This window comes from Heteronotia binoei, chromosome 19 (assembly GCF_032191835.1).
Source record: "Heteronotia binoei isolate CCM8104 ecotype False Entrance Well chromosome 19, APGP_CSIRO_Hbin_v1, whole genome shotgun sequence".
Taxonomy (NCBI): Eukaryota; Metazoa; Chordata; class Lepidosauria; order Squamata; family Gekkonidae; genus Heteronotia; species Heteronotia binoei.
In genome coordinates, this window is record NC_083241.1 from 43,886,057 (window position 1) to 43,904,309 (window position 18,253).

General features: G+C 47.8%; 1 protein-coding gene across 1 annotated transcript in view; it reads right to left on the reverse strand.

The window, feature by feature from the left end:
* Positions 1 to 18,253, reverse strand: part of ENTREP2 (endosomal transmembrane epsin interactor 2) — a 277,123-nt gene that overhangs the window by 156,548 nt on the left and 102,322 nt on the right. Inside the window, exon 2 of the mRNA XM_060259900.1 lies at positions 10,674 to 10,730. Coding sequence (XP_060115883.1) covers positions 10,674 to 10,730 — 57 coding nt within the window. The remainder of the gene's footprint in view (positions 1 to 10,673; positions 10,731 to 18,253) is intronic.

Here is an 18,253-nt window from a genome sequence, read left to right on the forward strand (position 1 = left end):
TCTTATGTGACACAGAGTGTTGGACTGGATGGGCCATTGGCCAAATCCAACAGGGCTTCTCTTATGTTCTTATGTGACACAGAGTTTTGGACTGGAGGGGCCACTGGCCTGACCCAACATGGCTTCTCTTATGTGACACAGAGTGTTGGACTGGAGGGGCCACTGGCCTGATCCAACAGGGCTTCTCTTATGTTCTTATGTGACACAGAGTGTTGGACTGGATGGGCCACTGGCCTGACCCAACATGGCTTCTCTTATGTTCTTATGTGACACAGAGTGTTGGACTGGATGGGCCATTGGCCAAATCCAACAGGGCTTCTCTTATGTTCTTATGTGACACAGAGTGTTGGACTGGAGGGGCCACTGGCCTGACCCAACATGGCTTCTCTTATGTTCTTATGTGACACAGAGTGTTGGACTGGAGGGGCCACTGGCCTGATCCAACAGGGCTTCTCTTATGTTCTTATGTGACACAGAGTGTAGGACTGGATGGGCCATTGGCCAAATCCAACAGGGCTTCTCTTATGTTCTTATGTGACACAGAGTGTTGGACTGGATGGGCCATTGGCCAAATCCAACAGGGCTTCTCTTATGTTCTTATGTGACACAGAGTGTTGGACTGGAGGGGCCACTGGCCTGACCCGACATGGCTTCTCTTATGTTCTTATGTGACACAGAGTGTTGGACTGGAGGGGCCACTGGCCTGACCCAACATGGCTTCTCTTATGTTCTTATGTGACACAGAGTGTAGGACTGGATGGGCCATTGGCCAAATCCAACAGGGCTTCTCTTATGTTCTTACATGAAGCAGAGGTCCATCAGTGGTTATTAACCACAACGTATTGTTGGAACTCTCTGTCTGGGGCAGTGATGCTCTGCATTCTTGGTGTTTGGGGGAGCATACTGGGAGGGCTTCTAGTGTCCTGACCCCACTGATGGATCTCCCGATAGCACCTTGGTTTTTTTGGCCACTGTGTGACACAGAGTGTTGGACTGGATGGGCCACTGGCCTAATCCAACAGGGCTTCTCTTATGTTCTTCTGTGACACAGAGTGTTGGACTGGATGGGCCACTGGTCTGATCCAATAGGGCTTCTCTTATGCTCTTATGATCTCTGATTTATTACTCTAGAAGTAAAAATATAGCCCAAAGATTGCAGCAAGATGTTTCTAGCAAAAAAAAGGGTTTTATTCAGAAGCGCCTTATTAGATGACCTAAAAGTCACAGAAGCTGCGACAGCTACGGACCAAATGAGGAAGACGGAGGCTGACGCTTCTCACCGCCCGCGCATGAGGTTTTATGTCTGTCAAACGAAAGCTAGAGGGATATGAAAAGATGATTGATAACACCCGATAGATTACAGACAGATCCCAGCTTGGCACAAAACCCAAAACTGCAGATATAATTCTTTCCCCTGCTTTGGTGCAGTGTCAAAGATACGCACTCGCATTTATAATACTGACATTTTGTGACGGCTCAGAAACTGTTTGTGGCCACCTGCCCCCACCCCCCCCCGTCATATTTAACGCTTGCTAAGCTGCCCTGCCGTCCTTATCAACTTCTTTTGGCAGCGAAGGGAGAGAGAAAAAATAAGCCTCGGAGATTGAAAAATGGAAATCGAAAACAATTAAAATGTAAGGCGGATGAAATGAACACACAGAACGGTATATGACATCGGGGTGTAATCCTACACTTCAGTTGCATGTGTGCAAATGACAGGATGTTAGGTGGTGTTATGCTTCTTCACCCAAAGGGTGATTAACATGTGGAATTCACTGCCACAGGAGGTGGCGGCAGCTACAGGCATAGACGGCTTTAAGAGGGAAATGGATAAGCATCTGAAGCAGAGGTCCATTAGTGGCTATTAGCCACAGTGTATTGCTGGAACTCTCTGTCTGGGGCAGTGATGCTCTGCATTCTTTGTGCTTGGCAGGGCACAGTGGGAGGGCTTCTAACTCCACCGGACCTCTTCATGGCACTTGGGGTTTTTTGGGCCACTGTGTGACACGGTGTTGGAATGGATGGGCCATTGGCCTGATCCAACATGACTTCTCTTACATTCTTATGTGACACAGAGTTGGACTGGATGGGCCATTGGCCTGATCCAACATGGCTTCTCTTATGTTCTTCTGTCTGAGGCAGTGATGCTCTGTCTTCTTGGTGCTTGGGGGGAAACATTTGGAAGGCTTCTGGACTTCTGGCCCTGCTGGTGGACCTCCTGATGGCACCTGGGGGTTTTGGCCACTATGTGACAGTTTTGGACTGGATGGGCCATTGGACTGATCCAACATGACTTCTCTTATGTTTCTAGTTTGACTCCTTATTTTATTTAAAACATTTCTTAGCAGCTTTTCTTCCTCAGGAAGCTCAAGGAGGCATACCAACACATCAAATAAAATACATTAAAAAAATATAAAACCCAAAATCTGAAATTTGAAATCGTGACTTTGCTGGGGGGCCCACCATATCAGGGACTTGTGCTCTACTGGTTGCGTCAAATAAACTTCATTGCCAGTTGGGGTGGATGACCAGAGGGATGGTGGCTTAGTGGTAAGCAGAAGGTCCCAGGTTCAATCCCTGGCATCTCCACTAAAAAAGGGTTCAGGCAAGGAGGCATGATAAACCTCAGCTGGAGACCCTGGAGAGCCACTGCCAGTCTGAGTAGACAATACTGACTTTGATGGACCGAAGGTCTAATTCAGTATAAGGCAGCTTCATATGTTCATATATGCTCTCAGTCTTTTAAGGGCCCTGTGTGATTTTGTTTGCTGACAGACATCCAACTGTTTGACCACTGTTTGGGGGGTTTTTTACTTACAACCTTTGTTTTATGAAGAGCCCCATGGCACAGAGTGTTAAACCTGCAGTCCTAAGCTCTGCTCACGACCTGATCCTTGGCGGAAGCTGCGTTTTCAGGTAGCCGGCTCGAGGTTGGCTCAACCTTCCATCCTTCCGAGGTTGGTAAAATGAGTACCCAGCTTGCTGGGGGTGAAGTGTGGATGACTGGGGAAGGCAAGGGCAAACCACCTGCCACGAAAACGTTGTAAAAGCAACGCCACCCCAGAGTCGGAAACGACTGGTGCTTGCACAGGGGACGTTTCCTTTTTCCTTTCCTTTGTTTTATTATTTTAAACAGGCAACGTTCCCTTGTTTTCTTCTTGCCGTTCCAAACATACATCCACACCCACACAAAGCTGGACAGCATCCAGTAATATTTTGTGGCCCACACAAATTTATCTGTGGACCCACACCCGATTTATCCACTTCACGCATAACAAAGTAAGTGCCAAAAGCATATCAACAGCTTTATCTTTTGTGGGCGCACGAGAACATCACTTCTTCACAGGGTTGAAACAAAACAGCACCTGAATTTTTAAAGCAAACTATTTCAACTATACCATCTTTCAGAGGAAAAAGAAGTTTACAGCAGATTTCACATTCATAGAATCATAGAGCTGGAAGGAACCATGCACAGTGGTTGACTATGCTGGGCGAGATGGACCACTAGTCTTCTCCAGCAGGTCTCATGTTTTTATAGCGAACTTCCACATTCAGAGGCAGTCAAGCTCTGAATCCCAGTGCCAGAAGGCAACATCAGAGGAAGCCTCAGCCTCTCTGCCCTGTTTGGTGTAGAGCCAGTTTGGTGTGGTGGTTAAGTGTGCGGACTCTTATCTGGGAGAACCGGGTTTGATTCCCCTCTCCTCCACTTGCAGCTGCTGGAATCGCCTTGCATCAGCCACAGCTCTGGCCAGAGGTTGTCCTTGAAAAAGGGCAGCTGCTGTGAGAGCCCTCTCCAGCCCCACCCACCTCACAGGGTGTCTGTTGTGGGGGAGGAAGGGAAAGGAGATTGTGAGCCGCTCTGAGGCTCTTCGGAGTGGAGGGCGGGATATAAATAACAATATCTTCATCTACCTCACGGGGTGTCTGTTGTGGGGGAGGAAAGGAAAGGGGATTGTGAGCCGCTCTGAGACTCTTCGGAGTGGAGGGCAGGATATAAATCCAATATCTTCATCTACCTCACAGGGTGTCTGTTGTGGGGGAGGAAGGTAAAGGAGATGGTGAGCCACTCTGAGACTCTTCGGAGTGGAGGGCGGGATATAAATCCAATATCTTCATCTACCTCAAAGGGTGTCTGTTGTGGGGGGGAGGGAAGGGAAAGGAGATTGTGAGCCGCTCTGAGACTCTTCGGAGTGGAGGGCGGGATATAAATCCAATATCTTCATCTACCTCACAGGGTGTCTGTTGTGGGGGAGGAAGATAGATTGTGAGCCGCTCTGAGACTCTGAAATTCAGAGTGGGAGGCAGGATATAAATCCAATATCATCATCATCATCATCATCATCATCATCATCTTCTTCTTCTTCTTCTTCTTCTGTTGTTGGCCCTCCAGAGGAACTGGTTGACCACTGTGTGAGACAGGAGGCTGGACTAGATGGACCCTCACTGGTCTGATTCAGCAGGGCTCTTCTGATGTTCTTCTCAGGGGAAGGCCTCGGCCTCTCTGCCCTGTTGTTGGCCCTCCAGAGGAACTGGCTGGCCCCTGTATGAGACAGGAGGCTGAACTAGATGGACCCTCTCTGGTCTGACCCAGCAGGGCTCTTCTGATGTTCTTCTCAGGGGAAGGCCTCGGCCTCTCTACCCTGTTGCTGGCTCTCCAGAGGAAGTGGTTGGCCACGGTGTGAGACAGAAGGCTGGACTAGATGGACCCTCCCTGGTCTGATCCAGCAGGGCTCTTCTGATGTTACTTCTCAGGGAAGGCCTCAGCCTCTCTGCCCTGTTGTTGGCCCTCCAGAGGAACTGGTTGGCCCCTGTGTGAGACAGGAGGCTGGACTAGATGGACCCTCCCTGGTCTGACCCAGCAGGGCTCTTCTGATGTTCTTCTCAGGGGAAGGCCTCGGCCTCTCTGCCCTGCTGTTGGCCCTCCAGAGGAACTGGTTGGCCCCTGTGTGAGACAGGAGGCTGGACTAGATTTACCCTCCCTGGTCTGACCCAGCAGAGTTCTTCTTATGTTCAATACGTTCTCTTTTTCTTCCCCTTAAAAAAATGCACAAACTAAATGTAGCATGCGCCACTTGGCAAGAATCCTGAGTTGTCTTAACACCCAGTTAATATATTTAAACAGGAGACGGAAGCCATTCCTTGAGTGAGGGCTGTTATCCAGTTAAAGATTAAATACCAAAAAGGGGGGAGGGAATCTATTAACTTCCTGGCAATTAACCAGACCATTAACCAGATTTAAATCCGCCCTGCCTTTTGCCATCTGCCCAGTCACCAGTAGCCACCCAGAAGTCTCCTCTGGCAAAGTCACCAGGAGAAGGGGGCATCCCAGGCTTCCGTGGAGAGGATAATGAAGTGTGAAATAACGTATAGATTTGACTTTTATTAACGATCGCTCATTGATAGATGAATAGAGCTGATGGCCAAATCTGGAAATATGGCAGACCCCTCAGCACTAATCTGCCAGATCGAATCAATTCAAGGAAGAAAGATTCATCAGGGAACAAAACTGATACATTTCCAGTTGTCTGTCTGCAACCCGAATTTGTCCGATAGGGTAAATGTCAGGCCTAGCTGGAATATACATGCAGAAAGAAGGGAGTTGGGGGTTGGAAATAGGGTTGCCAATCCCCAGGTGGGAGCAGGAGACCCCCGGTTTGGAGGCCCTCCCCCCGCTTCAGGGTCATCAGAAAGCAGGGTGAGGGGAGGGAAAGGTCTGCTGGGAACTCCATTATTCCCTATAGAGACTTATTCCCATAGAAAATAATGGAGAATTGATCCATAGGTATCTGGGGCTCTGAGGGGGCTGTTTTTTGAGGTAGAAAAAGCAAATTTTCAGCATAGCATCCAGTGCCTCTCCCCAAAATACCCGCCATGTTTCAAAAAGATTGGACCAGGGGGTCCAATTCTATGAGCCCCAAAAGAAGATGCCCCCTATCCTTCATTATTTCCTATGGAAGGAAGGCATTTAAAAAGGTGTGCGGTCCCTTTAAATGTGAAGGCCAGAACTCCCTTTGAAGTTCAATTATGCTTGTCACACCCTTGCTCCTGGCTCCACCCCCAATATCTCCTGGCTCCACCCCTAAAGTCTCTTGGCTCCACCCCCAAAGTTCCCAGATATTTCTTGAACTGGAATTGGCAACCCTAGTTGGAAATCATTTCCTTCCTTCTGCTTGGGTTCCCATCAAACACTGGGCCCCTCCAAAAGCTGTTCCTTGCCAAAAAAAAAAAAGAGAACGCACCGGGGATCCAATTATCCACCTCTCTCATCTGGTTTAACCCAAATTTATTACGTTAGAAAAAGATGGATGGCAAAACAAAAAAAGTAAGGACATTTAAACATTGAGAGAGTTCCACATTCAACCAGTAAGTCCTTTCAAAATGAACTGAGCTCTTTATAGATCGTTCGCTAATGGGAGACCACTTGTGAACTTCACAAACAATTAAAACCGTGCTAGAAAGAATACAACCCCTTGTGTGTTTGTCCCTCTTGAGATATTTAAAAAGGTTTCCTTTTGCTCAGTGAAGTGGCTAAGATCTGAACCACTATTCTTCAATTCCTGTCTCGCAGCTGCTGCTCCAACCTCCACGTTCAGAGGCAATAAGCCAGCCTTCATACCCTGTAGTGGGTCGTCCAAAGGAAGTGGTTGGCCACTATGTGAGTCAGGATGCTGGACTGAATGGACCGCTGGTCTGATCCAGCAGGGTTCTTATCAGGGGAAGGCCTCAGCCTCTATACCATGTTGTTGGCCCTCCAGAGGAACTGGTTGGCCACTGTGTGAGACAGGAGGCTGGTCTAGATGGACCATCACTGGTCTGATCCAGCAGGGCTCTTCTGATGTTCTTCTCAGGGGAAGGCCTCGGCCTCTCTGCCCTGTTGTTGGCCCTCTAGAGGAACTGGTTGGCCACAGTGTGAGACAGGAGGCTGGACTAGATGGACCCTCCCTGGTCTGATCCAGCAGGGCTCTTCTGATGTTCTTCTCAGGGGAAGGCCTCGGCCTCTCTGCCCTGTTGTTGGCCCTCTAGAGCAGGGGTCCTCAAACTTTTTAAATAGGGGGCCAGTTCACTGTCCCTCAGACTGTTGGAGGGCCGGACTGCCGTTACTGTACAAGGCCGCGAGCCGTCAGTTCTCTGTCTTCTGCATCTCTCTCCCTTCCCCACACCACACACCCCAGCCTGGGAACTCACCTCACCATCACCTCACACTCTGTCTCCACCGCCTCAGCCCAGTGCCGGAAGTGTGCGTTGCTAATGCGAGTTTAGGTCGAACGTCACTTCCGGTCTGATTTTGCCATAACCCAGCGGGCCGCATAAACGTCCTCAGTGGGCCGCATCTGGCCCGCAGGCCGTAGTTTGAGGACCCCTGCTCTAGAGGAACTGGTTGGCCACTGTGTGAGACACAATGCTGGACTAGTTGGACCACCACTCTGATCCAGCAGGGGTCTCTTTATGTTCTTATGGGTCAGCCCGTTGGTGGACTTAAGCTCAGTATTCTCTGCTCTGATTGGTGACTGCTCTCTGGGATCCTAAGGCAGGGCAAAGCCTGTCCCAGCCACCTGCTATCTGAGATCCTTTCACTGGCAATGCTGGGAATTGAACCTGAGACCTTCTGCATGCCAAGCAGATGCTCTACCACTGAGCCACAATCTGTCGCCCTTCTGGGGATCAGTTTATTCCTACTGAAGTCCATAAAACATAAGAATGTATAACCCAAGAGCGCAGTCTACCAGTTAAGGCCCCAAGAAGGCCAAAATACTAACCAGGTTGACTCCAAAGAGCCTCCAATGAGGGTCTTTAATTGCCTGACAGCGCTCAGAATATTACTGAATTTTGCCAAACTGATGGCAAAGCAGCCAAATACCAGAGGACAGAAATAAGCCTCTTCTTCTTTCACACAGATCATAAAAAAGACCAGCCCTCTTATCAATAAAACATGTCACTTGTAAAAGGTTTGCTAGCAGAAATTACGCACACCTATCACCATTCAGGGGAAGTTTAAGTCATACTGTACAATCTCTTATTGATGTGAATCTTGCAGCAATGCTGAATACCAGAAAAACAGATGCAGGTCCCTTTATACCTGCTTTGCTCAAGATAACCATCATGTTCAAAAAGTCATAGGCCTCATTTTCACATTCCGCTCTCTGACCTGCGTCTGGTCTGGCCCCCTTGAAGCTGAAGGTGTCAATTAATACAACTGAATTATCTCCTTCACAGAAAACCGGCGTGCACGGACAAGGCTCTGTTGTGGTATCCAAAGCAACCGTTTTGATACAAAGCATTCATCATGCAAAGCAGATAATCCACCTCTGCCCAGAGACAGAACAACAGAAGGACATCAGAAGAGCCCTGCCGGATCAGAGCAGGGGTCCCTCTAGTCCAGCCTCCTGTCTCCCACAATGGCCAACAAGTTCCTCTGGAAGGCCAACAACAGGGCAGAGAGGCTGAGGCCTTTCCCTGAGAAGAACATCAGAAGAGGCCCTGCTGGATCAGACCAGAGAAGGTCCATCTAGTCCAGCCTCCTGTCTCACACAGGGGCCAACCAGTTCCTCTGGAGGGCCAACAACAGGGCAGAGAGGCTGAGGCCTTCCCCTGAGAAGAACATCAGAAGAGCCCTGCTGGGTCAGACCAGGGAGGGTCCATCTAGTCCAGCCTCCTGTCTCACACAGGGGCCAACCAGTTCCTCTGGAGGGGCAACAAGAGGGCATAGAGGCAGAGACGCTCGTAAGAGCATCAGAAGAGTCCTGATGGATCAGGCCAATGAGGGTCCATCTAGTCCAGCCCCCTGGGTCACACAGTGGCCAACCAGTTCCTCTGAAAAAGCCAACAAGGCCTTCATAAGAACATCAGAAGAGCCCTGCTGTATCAAACCAATGCTCCATCTAGTTCAGCCTCCTGTCTCACACAGGGGCCAACCAATTCACGTTCAGTCACATTCAAACTCAGCGTAGAAAAGCCATGCCATAATTCAGCAAAGCCGGTGCTGGGAGAAGGGACAACAGGGAGAATGCAAAAAAGAGGTACACTTTACAGAAAAGGATTTTTGTCTGTCCTTGGTGAGAACGCTGGTCTGCCAAATTCCCTTCTCTCCGTCCAATCTAGTAACGAATAGCATCCTTTTCAATTAAATGCCACAACCTCCACACATAAACATATTTGGCAGCAATCTCTCTCGCAGTACCACTTCATTAATGTCCGTGAATTAAATACCAAATTAATTGCATAAAAGACAAAGAACATCCCCCCCTCCCAGATATCTTTTCATTGGCTGTTTAATGAACATGCTTAACAAGAAGCATTTAGAGCAGGATGGATAGCTGTGTTGATTTACAGCAGTAAAAAAGAGCAGGATTCCAGTAGAACTTTAAAGCAAGGAAGTCAAACTCATTTGTTATGAGGGCCGGATCTGATATAAATGAGACCTTGTTGAGACAGGCCATGTTGGACTGGGGCATGTGTGTACATATTTAAGATTAGGTAGCAAAGATATAAACTTTTTAAAGAACAAAGACAAACAGAATTAAAGACTTTTTTAAAAAAACCTTAAAATAAAACATGCTTAAAACATTAGCCCTTGTTGGTCTTAAAGGTGCTTTCTTTGTGTCTCTCCCAGAGATCCAGGGAACTGGGCAAAGGAAGTGCTGGCTCTTTCCTTCCCTCCCCAGGAGACCAGGAGGGGGAGGAGCCTCATCCAATGGAGAAAATCGAGGTTTTGCTCTGTAGCTCCTGTGCAATTGTGCAAGCCTGGCAAAGCAAACTGAGATGCAGAGGGAAGCAAGAGAGAGGGAGAAGGAAGCAGTCGAGAGCCAGTTACTCGGGGGCCTGATAGGAGCCCTCCGGGGGCCTGATTCAGCCCCCGGGCTGCATGTTTGACACCCCTGCTTTAAAGACTACCAAATCTGTGGCAGGGGAAGAGCTTGTTCAGATGCAGCTAGAATGTGAGTCCATCAGTCCTTATATCTTGGAGACTGGAGTGGTTTCAGATACCAAACGACAACAGCAGGCAAATGACAATAACAGGTGAATAACAACAGCAGGTGTGATTGGATATGATATGCTGAGGGGTAGTAGGCGTGGAGAAAACAGCATTGGTAATGAGACAGGAAACCTAGGTCTCGATTCAGTCCTGGAAGATGCATTTAGTTCTTAATTGGCTGCATAACAATGGTTTGAGAAAGATGCCCGGAAGATTCCCTGTTTTCGCTTACCAATAACAGATACAACTTTTAATGGTCTTCTCAAGAGAAACTGAAATAACGATGGGACACAAGCAATTACAAACTTGCTAATACTGCAACGGAGGAACAATCTGAGGAATAATAAGTAGGGTGTGTGGAAGTTCTCATATACAAACCCTACTGAAAATCTTGCATGAATTTGAGCCAAGTTATAGTCTGCCATTCTGTTTTATCTTATATGTTTTAAATTCTGTTTATAGTTCTGTATTTGGCTATGCATTTTAATGATTTTTTTAATGGCTAGAAACAAATTGTATACTTTGGGGGTTTTGTTGGGTTGTTACGGCCTACAGCTGAAACAATAAAATACTTTGACACACACTGACACTTCAACTACTGTTTGCCACTACTTCCCACAGCAGGGAGTTCCACAGGCTAATCACATGCTCTGCAAAATATACATCCCGTTGATTTAAGCAAAAGCACATTGTTACTTACCACAAGCGAGAGGGGCCTCTTCCATGACACAACGCCGATAAGTCCCGATAAAAGTACCTAGGGAAGAAAACAAGAACATTTTAACAGAGCAGGAGGAAAGGGGTTGCACAGAATTCATGGCCATCTTTTAACTGAAAGGCACATACTCCAAAAAGCTGGACATGGGGGAAAGAACCTCTCTCTCCCGAAGATCTAAACAGCCCACTGCATCTCCAGAAAGAGCCCTGTTCCTATGCCACAAGTAACTTGCTTCACTCCCAAGGTTTCTCACGTCAAACTGGTTCAGTCAGGGTAAAAGACATATGTGGTTGTTTGTCACTGCCTGCCTCTGTGTAGCCTGGCCTTTCTTGGGTGTGTTTCCTACCCGAGCACTAACAAGGGCCAAGCTTGATAGAGGTTTACAAGCGTATGCCTGGGAGAGAGGAGGCAGAGAAAAGAGGACTTTCCTCCCTTTTTCACAATACAAGAACTCGTGGGCATTCAATGAAATCGCTCAGCAGTTGGGTTAGAACGGATAACAGGAAGTCCTTCTTCACCCAAAGGGTGATTAACATGTGGAATTCACTGCCACAGGAGGTGGTGGTGGCTACAAGCATAGCCAGCTTCAAGAGGGGATTGGATAAAAATATGGAGCAGAGGTCCATCAGTGGCTATTAGCCACAGCATATTGTTGGAACTCTGTCTGGGGCAAGTGATGCTCTGTATTCTTGGTGCTTGGGGGGGGGCACAGTGGGTGGGCTTCTAGTGTCTTGGCCCCATTGATGGACCTCCTGATGGACCTCCTGATGACCCCTGGGTTTGTTGGCTACTATGCGACACAAGAGTCTTGGACTGGATGGGTCATTGGCCTGATCCAACATGGCTTCTCATGTTCTTACATGGAGCAGAGGTCCATCAGTGGTTTTTAACCACAGCGTATTGTTGGAACTCTCTGTCTGGGGCAGGGATGCTCTGTATTCTTGGTGCTTGGGGGGAGCACAGTGGGAGGGCTTCTAGTGTCCTGGTCCCACTGGTGGACCTTCTGATGGCACCTGGTTGTTTTTGGCCTCTGTGTGACACAGAGTGTTGGACTGGTTGGGCCACTGGCCTAATCCAACATGACTTCTCTTATGTTCTTGCTTAGCTTCCAAGAACTGATGAGATGAGGCTAGCATGAACTCTCCAGGTCAGGACAAAAGACAGACAAGTGTTTTGGCACTGCCTGCCTCAGTGTAGCACCCTGGGCTTCCTTGGTGGTCTCCCATCCAAGTACTTTCTGCACCCAACTCATCTGCTCTACCGCTAAGCTCCGGTGCAGCAGAGAGACGGCATCCATACAGCGTGCAAGTGTGGGTTTGATATATGAATAGGAGTGGCTATGGCTCACTGGCAGAGCATCTGCTTGGCATGCAGAAGGTCCCAGGTTCAATCCCCGGCATCTCCAGTTATAAGGATCCAGCAGCAGGTGATGGGAAAGACCTCAGCCTGAGACCCTGGAGAGCCGCTGCTGATCTGAGTAGACAAGACTGACTTTGATGGACTGAGGGTAAGGTTGCCAATCCCCAGGTGGGGGCAGGGGATCCCCTGGTTTGGAGCCCTGCTTCAGGGTCATCAGAAAGCGGGGCGGGGGGGGAAGGGAAATGTCTGCTGGGCACTCCATTATTCCTTATGGAGATCGATTCCCATAGGAAATAATGGAGAATTGATCTGTGGGTATCTGGGGCTTTTGGGGGGCTATTTTTTTAGGTAGAGGCACCAAATTTGCAGCATAGTATCCAACGCCTCTTCTCAAAAGACCCTCCAAGTTTCAAAAGGATTGGACGAGCGAGTCCAATTCTATGAGCCCAAAAGACAGTGCCCCTATCCTTCATTATTTCCAATGGAGAGAAGGCATTTAAAAGGTGTGCGATCCCTTTAAATGTGATGGCCAGAACTCCCTTTGGAGTTCAATTATGCTTGTCACAACCCTTCTCCTGGCTCCACCCCAAAGTCTCCTGGTTCCACCCCCAAAGTCTCCTGGCTCCACCCCCAAAGTCTCCAGCTATTTCTTTAATCGGACTTGGCAACCCTAACCGAGGGTCAAATCCAGCATAAGGCAGCTTCAGGGGTTCATGGCCTAACTGGAATAGCAGGGGGAGAATTTGATCAATTGCAGCAAGCGTGTTAGCAAATGCGAACTACAGGAAAAGCAATTTCTGGCGTTCTCAATTGCTTAAGCAGCTGGCGAAATTCAATGGGGCTGGTATTATCGATGACATCGTGCCACAGAACGAAAGGATCCTGTGATATACCGGCTAACAACATTTAGCAACACTTTTTTAGAGTCGCATAAATCTTTTGCACACACTATCAAGTAGTGCAACTTTACAATGTTACAACGAAAGATCCATCCAGTGAGCACCCCGATGTAGCCTTATTTCATCAAAAGTCTTCCTCAGGAGTATTCCTGTTTCCTTCAAAGTTATCAGCCTCTTGTTAAAATTCAGTGTTGATCCTGGGAGCCAGCTAGCCAGGCCTTAACCCCTTCTCTAACCAGATGCAAAAGCCCTTTGAATTCGGCTGGCAAAATGCTCTCCGCAACCTCTTTACTTTCTTCGGAATCTCTCATCCTCTCAATACCACTTCAGTGTTTATATTCATGCTAGGAGAAAGCCAGTCCCAAACTCCTTCTCTAACCAGATGCAAAAACCTTCTGAATTTTGATAAATACAGAGGATACTCGGTACGAATATGGCAAAAAATACACACTGCGGGTAGCACATACAAACTCTGCTGTGAAACAAATCACACTATAAAGGCACAGTATCATACACAATTACCAAAACACTATCAAAAGTCCCCAGTGCATCAATTAATACAAAATAGTCCAGATTCTTGTACCTGTAGTCCTCAATGACGTGAATTCAATTTCGGAGAAGGAATAATTCACACAAGAGCCTGGTTTCGGCCACGCCTTCCTCAGTCAAGAGTTACACACAATGAACTGCACATAGCTTCTCCAATTTAAGTTACAATTATTCGCTAGTTGGGACCCAGTCAATTTTCATTTGTGGGCAATACATCATTGCAAATTCACAAGCTGGTTACGTCCCTCTGAATTTTGACGGCAAAATGGAGGGGGCGGGGGGAAGAGAAGTGTGATATTTACAGTTTCCCTATAAACAGTAAGTGTATTTTGTATTCCTTTGTCTGTGTATACCAATTTCTATCATGTTTTATTGCCTTCTGTCTAAGAAAAGAGAAACCATACTTCTGCAAGCTGTCTTATTTTATTCACATTAATAATAATCTGCCTTTCTCACAGGTACTCACACAGTACGTCGGTACAGACCCTCAAATCGGACATTCCACAACAAATGCGTTAGGATTTTTAGAAGACTGGAACCACGTCCAGAAAGAACTGACACATGAAACAGTACAGAAATCACACCACTGGTTAACAATACACAGCATAAGAACATAAGAGAAGCCATGTTGGATCAGGCCAATGGCACATCCAGTCCAACACTCTGTGTCACACAGTGGACAAAAAAACCAAGTGCCATCCAGAGGGCCACCAGTGGGGCCAGGACATTAGAAGCCCTCCCACTGTGTCCCCCAAGCACCAAGAAGACAGAGCATCACTGCCCCAGACAGAGAGTTCCAACAATACGTTGTGGCTAATAGCCACTGATGGACCTCTGCTCCAGATGTTTATCGAATTCCCTCTTGAAGCTGGCTATGCTTGTAGCCGCCACCACCTTCTGTGGCAGTGAATTCCATGTGCTAATCACCCTTTGGGTGAAGAAGGACTTCCTTTTATCAGTTCTAACCCGACCGCTCAGCAATTTCATCGAATGCCCACGAGTTCTTGTATTGTGAGAAAGGGAGAAAAGGACTTCTTTCTCTACTTTCTCCACCCCATGCATAATCTTGTAAACCTCTCTCATTTCACCCCTCAGTCGATGTTTCTCCAAGCTAAAGAGCCTCAAGCGTTTTAACCTTTCTTCATAGGGAAAGTGTTCCAACCCCTTTGATCATTCTAGTTGCCCTTTTTTGCACTTTTTCCAATTCTATAATATCTTTTCTGAGGTGTGGTAACCAGAACAATACTCCCTCTAAGCCGTGGAGTCTTGTGAGCAAAAATTCTACATTGTGAGCTCCTGGAATTAAAGTTGTGAGCTCCTGCATACATTAGTTTGCTCTGAGGTCGTCCTTCCTGAGCTAGAAACTCAGCCAGAGGCTAAAAAACTGTGAGCTAGCTCACACTAACTCAGCTTCGAGGGAACACCACAGTCTCAATCATTTATCAAACTAAGTCTGTGGTTCCTTGTTTGGTGAGAGCCAGTTTGGTGTAGTGGTTAAGTGTGCGGACTCTTATCTGGGAGAACCGGGTTTGATTCCCCACTCCTCCATTTGCACCTGCTAGCATGGCCTTGGGTCAGCCATAGCTCTGGCAGAGGTTGTCCTTGAAAGGGCAGCTGTTGTGAGAGCCCTCTCCAGCCCCACCCACCTCACAGGGTGTCTGTTGTGGGGGAGGAAGGGAAAGGAGATTGTGAGCCGCTCTGAGACTCTTCGGAGTGGAGGGCGGGATATAAATCCAATATCTTCTTCTTCTTCTTCCTTGTTGTATGACTTGCCTGGGAAAGTTCTACTTAAAACATTGAGGAAGCTAATTTGGATTTCTCGGTCCTGGCCCCGACCTGGTGGAATCAGCTCCCTATGGAGATCCGGGTCCTACCTGGCTTGTTAGCCTTTCGTAGGGCCTGTAAAACGGAGCTGTTCTGCCAGGTCTTTGGATGAGGTGGTGGGCTTCTGCTTGTTAGGCCTTCCCTGCGGTACCACAGTGCTGGACCACCTTACTATACCACCCTGAGGGACCATCCTGCTGTACTACTAACTAGTTGTTGTAATCTGATTGTATTGTGATTTTGCTGTAATTTTATTGTGATTTTACTAACTAGTTGTTGTAATCTGATTGTATTGTGATTTTGCTGTAATTTATAGCTTTGGAAAAAATCCAGAAAAGGGCAACTAGAGTGATTCAAGGGTTGCAACACTTTCCCTATGAAGAAAGGTTGAAACGCTTAGGGCTCTTTAGCTTGGAGAAACATCGACTGCGGGGTGACATGATAGAGGTTTACAAGATTATGCGCGGGATGGAGAAAGTAGAGAAAGAAGTCCTTTTCTCCCTTTCTCACAATACAAGAACTCGTGGGCATTCCATGAGATTGCTGAGCAGTCATGTTAAAACGGATAAAAGGAAGTGCTTCTTCACCCAAAGGATGATTAACATGTGAAATTCACTGCCAAAGGAGGTGGCGGCGGCTATAAGCATAGACAGCTTCAAGAGGGAGTTAGATAAAACTAAGCAGAGGTCCATCAGTGGCTATTAGCCACAGTGTGTGTGTGTGTGTGTGTGTATATATATGTGTGTGTGTGTGTGTGTGTGTGTATAATTTTTTTGGCCCCTGTGTGACACAGAGTGTTGGACTGGATCGGCTATTGGCCTGATCCAACATGGCTTCTCTTATGTTATAATTATCTATATTGACGGACTCTGCCCTGAGCCCCCAGTGGGGAATGGGCGGAATATAAATAAACTAACAATAATAAAAACAAATAAAAAAGAAGGATGTTCCAAAATCTTCAAAATGCACAACCCAACTTCAACAAAGATAGCTGAACACTGCACAGGTACTTCAAGTACGGACTAATTTTTTCCCCGTTAGCTAATTCCACGGCAATTCAGTTCAGTTCAGTTCCTTTGTTGGCCGAGTCGCTGCAATTCTAAAGGTGCATGCATTTTGGATAGATTCACCCTTGCTGCTCACTCCAACCAACAAGCACAACTAGCTTTCTAATGGGAAAAGGAAATGGCCTAGGAACTCATCTCCAGTCAGGGAAAGGGGGATAGTAGGAAGACGCATGAACATGTCTTACACTCGGCAGTCTCTTATGCACCGTCCAGCTCTTCTTACCGAAACGCTACTGCACGAATGCAGATTTCTGGCTGACGGCCAAAACAGGGCAGAGAATTTCTTGGTGCAGTTAATTAAATTTGTTCACGTTGCTAGGCGAGCCCTGTTATTACAGTTACGATCCCTGTCCCAGGGTTGATAATCCTGTAACGCTGAGCCGCTCTCCGGAAGGGGAAATGACAGGGTTGGACGGTTCAACAGACGGCACGACAGCGGCGCGCTCTCAATTAAAGGGGCGCTCCAACTGAAATTGAAAGGTCATATTCAAAAAAAGGAAAGCAGCGCTACGACAACAGAATTACAGCAGTGCAGAGAACGCTGGAAGGGACAAGTTGGCCGCTCTCCCCCATCCTTCAGGGGAGAGACGTCTGGCAGATAACCTGCTCCCCTCCTCCTGGGATGAGACTGACCTTCCGCAAAGGGCTGTCACGAAGAAGGGGAAAAAAATGCGCCTCTCTCATTTTCGTGAAGATAGACTCAGGTGGGCGGCCGTGTTGGCCTGAAGCAACAAAACAGAGCTTGAGTCCAGTGGCATCTTGAAGACCAACAAAATTTAATTCAGAGTATAAGCATTCTGCATGCATGCATACGATGTATTGGAAGAAATGTGCGTGAACTCAAAAGCTTATGCCCAAAATTAAACTTTAATGGACTTAAAGGTGCTGCTGGACTCAAACTTTCTTCTTTCGATTTCATGGCTGTTCAAAGTTCTAACCAGCCTGTGCAGTAGCTCTCCAGGGTTACAGGCTGAGGTCTTTGATAAGCGCATAAGAGAAGTCATCTTGGATCAGGGTAGTGGCCCATCCAGTCCAACACTCTGTGTCACACAGTGGCCAAAAAACCCAGGTGCTATCAGGAGGTCCATAAGTGGGGCCAGGACACTAGAAGCCCTTCCACTGTTGCCCCCCCCCCCAAGCACAAGAATACAGAGCATCACTGCCCCAGATAGAAGAACATAAGAGAAGCCATGTTGGATCAGGTCAATGGCCCATCCAGTCCAACACTCTGTGTCACACAGTGGTCAAAAAACCTAGGTGCCATCAGAAGGCCCATCAGTGGGGCCAGGACACTAGAAGCCCTCCCACTGTTGCCCCTCCCAAGCACCAAGAATACAGAGCATGCCTGTCCCAGACAGAGAGTTCCAACAATACGTTGTGACTAATAGCCACTGATGGACTTCTGCTCATCTGTTGCCTAATTGTTTTCAACTGGAGATTCTGGGGATTGAACCTGGGACCTTCTGCATGCCAAGCAGAGGCTCTATCACTGAGCCATGGCCTCTCCCCTATAATTTAGGAACACGTGAGGCTGCCTTATACCAAAGCAGACCTTGGGTCCATCAAGGTCAGTATTGTCTACTCAGCCGCTCTCCAGGGTCTCAGGCTGAGGTCTTTCCCATCACCTCCTACCTAATCCTTTCAACTGGAGATGCCGGGGATTGAACCTGGGACCTTCTGCATGCCAAGCAGAGACTCTGCCACTGAGCTATGGCCCCTCTCCATGGCTCTCCAGGGTCTCAGGCAGAGGTCTTTCCCTTCACCTCCTGCCCAGTCCTTTCAACTGGAGATGCCAGGGATTGAACCTGGGACCTTCTGCATACCAAGCAGAGGCTCTACCAATAAGCCACATCCCTCCCCATAT